The following is a 6,007-nucleotide window of genomic DNA, read 5'->3' as shown; positions in this document are numbered from 1 at the left end:
TATCTTTTGGAATTCTACTGGCAACGATCGATGCATGATCTTTTGTGTGGACTGGAATTAGATGCGAGAAATGCAATGAATTTGAGTTGTTGCTTACCTTCGATTTCGACAAAATTCATGTCATACTATATATATTGCAGCACGTGTATGTAAGTTTAAGTTGTGATGAAGTTTCACATGTTGCTTGTGTTTCTTTAAAATATTTATTTCTGTTATACTTCTTTTTTTAACAGTGCGGCTCTATCTTTACGGTCTTCATTGGAGGCTCGGAGCAAAGGCGAAACAGGGGATCGAATCCCCACGGGGCTCGGCTCCACCGTGGAGCGTTACCCCGACGCTCCATGCATGACCGCATGAGAACCCCGAAATTCGTCCGCCCGAGGATCGAACTCGGAGTTCCCAAGTGCTACTTGAGCTAGCTGACCACTCGGGCGGCTGCTCGTTCACTTCTGTTATACTTCTAGACATAGAAGTTTGTTGGAACAAGGAAACATATCATTTTAAGTCGTAATAGCAATCTCACTGGACTTTTGCAAAGATTATCGTAAATGTCTAGATTCTATGCAGCAACATGTATAGTATAACACCTTAAACTGATACCCTATATATAATAATGGTGTTCCTCACTTATTTATTCATTTATATTCATGTGTTTATGACTTTGTTGTACTCAGTCAACGCTACACATGGGGCGAAGCCACATTAGGCCATGGTGATGCCTGGCACTAGGGTCCGAATCCCCCCTCCTTAATTTCCAGCCCATCTTGACCCTTTGAGCTAGTGCACCAGGATCCAGGAGCTATTGGCATCAAGCCCATCTTCGATCTAGCTTTTTCACTACACAAGCATTTGAATTTTGATGGCTCACCCAGTGCCTAACCTTTTTAAAACATTCCTTCTAGCGCATGCAATGTCCTTGGCAACGAGGTTGGTCGTCTCCAACCCTATCATTATGTCCACATGCAGATCTTGTACACAAACTAGCCTAGTTACTAAGATGTAATCAACCTCTACTCCAATTAGTATCATAGTTTTAGTATGAGTGCTATTCCTAATATACCATTTTGAAAAAACAAAAGAAATCGTAGTCCTAACTTTGCTCCAGCATTTTTCTCCTCCATCTCTATGCAATGATCGATGCAACTTATCGAACCGCAAGTCAAACGATTATTTTATTATTACATAGATTGCCACTCAGATCACATACATGAACATGGAGGTCAACTATCTCCGATCATTGGACCCGACACAGCCTTTGCTCGGAAAAGCCAAAAAAATAGAGAGAAAACCCTCCGGTAGCGTTGACCAACAGAAAGTCAGCGAATAACGAACGAATATCCGGTAGGGTGGGGCCCACGCATGTCTCCTCCGTCTGATCCCCACCTCCTCTTCTCAAACAGCGCTCGGGCTCGACTCGCCGCTCCCCTTTAAAACCCTCCTCCAAAAAGCTTCGAAACCCCGCACCGCAGCTGCAGATAGCAGCCACCACAACCGCTCCCCATGGCCAGAGAGGCTTCGGCGGCGGGAGGAGGGAAGGTGGCGTGCGCAGCGTGGATCCGGCGCCGGGAGGAGAAGCCTGCGGCGGCGCGCGTGTTCGCGGCGTACGGCCGGGCCGGCGCCTCGCCCGCGGTCGAGGTGCTCGGCTTCGACTCCGAGGAGTGCGCCCTCTCCGCCGAGCCCCTGGTGCGGAAGCGGCCCACCCGGCTCCAGCTCGTCGGTTTGCTCTGATCGGGATTGGTTGGGTTTAGACCGCGAGTTTGACCCTCGGAATCGGTTGCGTTGCAGGCGAGGGCCGTTCTCGGGGAGGGGGCGGGCGACGCGCCGCGCGGCATCGCGGTGCACCCCGCCGGCGACGAGCTCGTCTGCGCCACGGCCAAGGGGTGCAGGTGCGCGACTCTGCTTCTCGCTGGCTATTACTTGCTCATTCCCCGCGCAGGAAGTTTTCGATTTTTGTCAATTTGGTTGATTCCGAGTGCGGTAGTTGGACCGTTGGTCTGTTGAAGCTGCAAGGGTCTCTGTTTCCGATTGGTGGTACTTATATTTTCGTTGGTGATCCTGTGTGGAATTCAGAGTGATTTAGCTGAGTTCTCCGGTTGAATTGCTAAAGTGACAGCTGAATTACTATTATAGGGAGCCTCAATTAGGGCTCTGAGTTGGGAATCTAGATCATCCTCTCATCAATCTCTAAAATTGACTTTTTTTTCTTGGGTAACAATAGATAATCCAGAGCTTCTGTGCAAACTAATAATACCTTTGAATTAGATTGGGCCGTTAGGTACTATTTTTACTATGGAGAAAAGGATAGATTGTGCTGATCAAATAGTTAGAGCCCAAATGCAATTGAGTATAGGATTCCGTGCCGTTTGTTGCATTAGTTCATTTGGGATTTATAAATTATGAAGATCTATGAGACCTTCAAAAAATGAAGTTTACTTTTGCGTCTAACAACAAAAATTTCTGCTCCTGGTAGTTTAATTATGTAACAAATGCATTACTTGTAATTTGCAAGAAAAGATAATGTTTACACTCTGGATTTCTCGATTTTTATTATAGCTAATGCTATTAACATCTATAGATTCATGAGGTTATGTCTTATGAGATACAAATCGTAGAAGAATGGAAAGTTACCAATGTAATATTTACTTTATAGCTGTATGCAGTTTCGTCATCTCATTGTGATTCATAATTTTTCTACAACACACTGTTTCTTTTCAATGATCAGCCACCTAATTCAAAGTAGGCTTAACTTCTTTGGTGAACTATCATTAGTGAAATAGAAATATTATTCCTTACTTTCCTTGTTAACTAGTCAATTCACCTTCTTTAATTCCACATACATTTTGTTCCTTTTAGTTTCAATTCTATTACTATTGAAACCTTCTCTCTGCACTGTTACATTTCATTTGTTCTTTTCTATACACTTTTATTAAGTCTAGGATTTCATAATTAAACCATCTTTCACAACTGTAGGTTATTCAAACTGGTTTTTGAAGAGTTCACCGTTCGCATTATTCCAAGAGATGCTCCACCTCTTGAATCTGTTGGACCACAGAAGTGTCTTGCTTTCAGCACAGATGGTGCCAAATTGGCCATTGGTGGAGAGGTATTGGATTTGTACTATGTTGGTATCTGACTTTCGAGGGATCAATTTTTGTCCTCAGTTTTCTATTTCTTTTTTCCTTTCCTATCGTTTGCTTGTCCTGTGTTATACATGTTAAGAAGAAAAATTTCAGAAGTATGGCCTTTTTTAACCACTCTCTCTCCCCGTTAAAACCATTCTATTAGACTATTTCTTCTAGCTGTTTCACTTTGTTGTCTAATCCTCTTGTCCATTGCATTTTTTTGTCTGGTATCAATGCTCTTCTAGCTGAATCTGATACCAGTCACTACTTATGGTTCTTGGTTTACTCTTTCTTTTGTACCACTGTAGGATGGGCATCTCAGAATATTCCATTGGCCAAGCATGAATGTGCTCTTGGATGAACCTAAAGCTCATAAGTCCTTTCGAGACATGGATATCAGGTTAGGACAAGCTTAAAGCGCTACCTATTTTTTTCATTTATAGTTCTCAAAAGAATACCAGAAAATGTCGTCAGATTAACTAAATGTTATGTAAAGGGGCACACTCAATAGAGCATTGCCTTTTGAAAGGAACCAGGATTATTGATAATGTAGCATACTAAAATTAGTTCCGAACCTACATCTTGAGCATTATGATTCGTGGTTACCATTTGCTTTAATCAGCACCACCTGATACAGCACTGGTGCCTTTTCTCTTGTAGCTTAGACTCAGAGTTTTTAGTTTCAACGTCCACTGATGGATCTGCAAGAATATGGAGGATAGATGAGGGGGTACCGCTGGTAAATTTGACACGATCTTCGGTATGCTATGATTAATTTCTGCAATTTACATTTGTTTGTTGAGATGATTGACATTTTGACTCTTGTCCCCTACCCCACCCTCTTTCTGTTTGTATGTTTACAGGATGAGAAGATTGAGTGCTGCCGCTTTTCTAGGGATGGCATGAAACCATTCTTGTTTTGCACAGTTGCAAAAGGTGCACTTTTAATTGAACTTAAGAATTATATGTATGCAGATGAGCCAACTTTAACTAGATCTGTGTTCATCATTGATGTAGGTTCCCAAGTTATGACTGTTGTCTGGAACATAAGTGATTGGAAAAGAATTGGGTACAAAAGACTTCTGGGAAAGCCTATCTCCACACTTTCAGTTAGCATGGATGGGAAGTACCTGGCTTTGTGAGTAGATAAAATACTCCTACTGTCATACTGTACAGCAGTTGTATGCGTCCATTTTGTATTTCTAGGAACATCTACGCTTGCCAATTTTGGGATCATCATACTCCTTCAGTGTTTCCTAGTTACCTTTCCTTTTCAACAGTTTTGCCTATTTTTCAGTATGATTCTGCTTCCATGCATACATTGATTATGTGTTCACCTCGAACAAAATTTATTGACTTGACAGTCATTTTCTATTAAAGCATTAGTTGTACATTCTGATAACAAGCTAATATCGTTGGTAAGGGCAGTATGTTGTGCAGCTCTGAAAAATTATAAAGAGTACAGCTTATATTCAGATATAAATACATAAATTGTGAATCATGCTTTATTTGTTAGTGGTTGGTCTCCTGATAACCATGGAGGAAGTCATACCATCTAATTATTTGTGATCCTCACCCTTTTCATAACTATGCACAGTTTCATTGACATCTATGCACCATCTTTCAGACTTCCTTGCTTGTATAGAATTATTCACATGGATCTGTATTTCTTTCAGCGGAAGCCATGATGGTGACTTCTGTGCTGTTGACGTAAAGAAAATGGAAGTTTCTCACTGGAGCAAGAAGGTTCATCTAGGTTCCCCGATCTCCTCTATTGAATTTTGTCCTACTGAAAGGTAACCAGAACTTGTTGGCATCCTGTGGATTGGCAGTTCGCTGGGTGTTACATTTATTTTGTCTGGCTGCTTATTTCACAGGGTAAATTAGGCATGCTTGTTTATTACTATATAACTGTTCATCGAGAGGTAGGTGCGATAGTTTTGAAGTGTTTTGATTCTACACCTAGCTTAGGTACGATTGTGTAGTATTCATTGATTGGACATGTCCATGATTGCCTGAATCTGAAGGTACATCTATTCCAGTGTCCAGCATTCCAATAATGAATAGTTTAGCTTTAGTTATGCTACCCTGCCTGAATAGATGGACAATAGTAAGGCTTTCTCTAGCTAGATTGGGCAGGCACACTTTCTATTTCCTGAGTGGGCACGCACACTGTCTGTTTCATGAGATGCCTTAAATGCACTTTCTGCGTCCAAATTTCGAATTTCTACTGATATTTCATGACTAACTGATATTGCAGGGTCGTAATCTCCACATCGCATCAATGGGGAGCAGAGGTGACGAAACTGAACGTGCCTGCTGACTGGAAAGGTACATCACATGTTTCAGCAAATGCTGCTTGGCCCTCCTGTGCTGTGATATGGTTTTGCTAACCAACCGTCTCTGTTTCTGCTCCTGCTTCTTCTCTGGCAGAATGGCAACTCTGGCTCGTACTCCTGGCGCTCTTCCTGGCTTCTGCCGTCCTGTTCTATGTGTTCTACCAGCGCTCGGACTCGTTCTGGAACCCCATGGGGCGGCACCAGCCGGCCAAGCCATGGAGTGTGCTGAAGGAGTCTCCTCCAGTCCCAGAGGACCAGACCTCATGATGATGTTACGCTACACACGTCGCATCATTATTCATCCACAACAATTCCATTTCAAAGCTATCCACTGCTGTTTATTTCATCTCGAATGGGCTCTTTTTTTCCCCCACGTATGGTCGATGTTGTGTTGTGTATCACTCCAGTTGTCCACATATCTGAGTGTGTTAGTTTTAAACCGCAGTCCGCGGTAGTCAGGAAACCGAAGGATAGTAATTGTGGATTTTATGTATATCTGTTATTGCCAAGCAGAGCTGATTGTTACTGCAGTTTTGCCTTCTGAAA

The 6,007-nt window shown here is 42.5% G+C and overlaps 1 protein-coding gene across 1 annotated transcript; it reads left to right on the top strand.

Annotated features, from left to right (window-relative positions):
• Nucleotides 1–1,432: 1,432 nt before the first annotated feature.
• On the top strand, nucleotides 1,433–6,007 carry LOC133893243 (SEC12-like protein 1). Its single transcript, XM_062334219.1, has 10 exons — nucleotides 1,433–1,683; nucleotides 1,786–1,886; nucleotides 2,971–3,103; nucleotides 3,431–3,522; nucleotides 3,783–3,882; nucleotides 3,986–4,058; nucleotides 4,140–4,260; nucleotides 4,799–4,918; nucleotides 5,383–5,453; nucleotides 5,556–6,007. Exons 1-10 carry the CDS (start codon nucleotides 1,501–1,503, stop codon nucleotides 5,726–5,728), a joined length of 1,167 nt encoding a protein of 388 aa, XP_062190203.1. The 5' UTR covers nucleotides 1,433–1,500; the 3' UTR covers nucleotides 5,729–6,007.

This window comes from Phragmites australis, chromosome 15 (genome assembly GCF_958298935.1).
Source record: "Phragmites australis chromosome 15, lpPhrAust1.1, whole genome shotgun sequence".
In the NCBI taxonomy this organism is placed as follows: Eukaryota; Viridiplantae; Streptophyta; class Magnoliopsida; order Poales; family Poaceae; genus Phragmites; species Phragmites australis.
The sequence above is the reverse complement of the archived record's forward strand: the minus strand, read 5'-3'. Positions and strand labels throughout refer to the sequence as shown.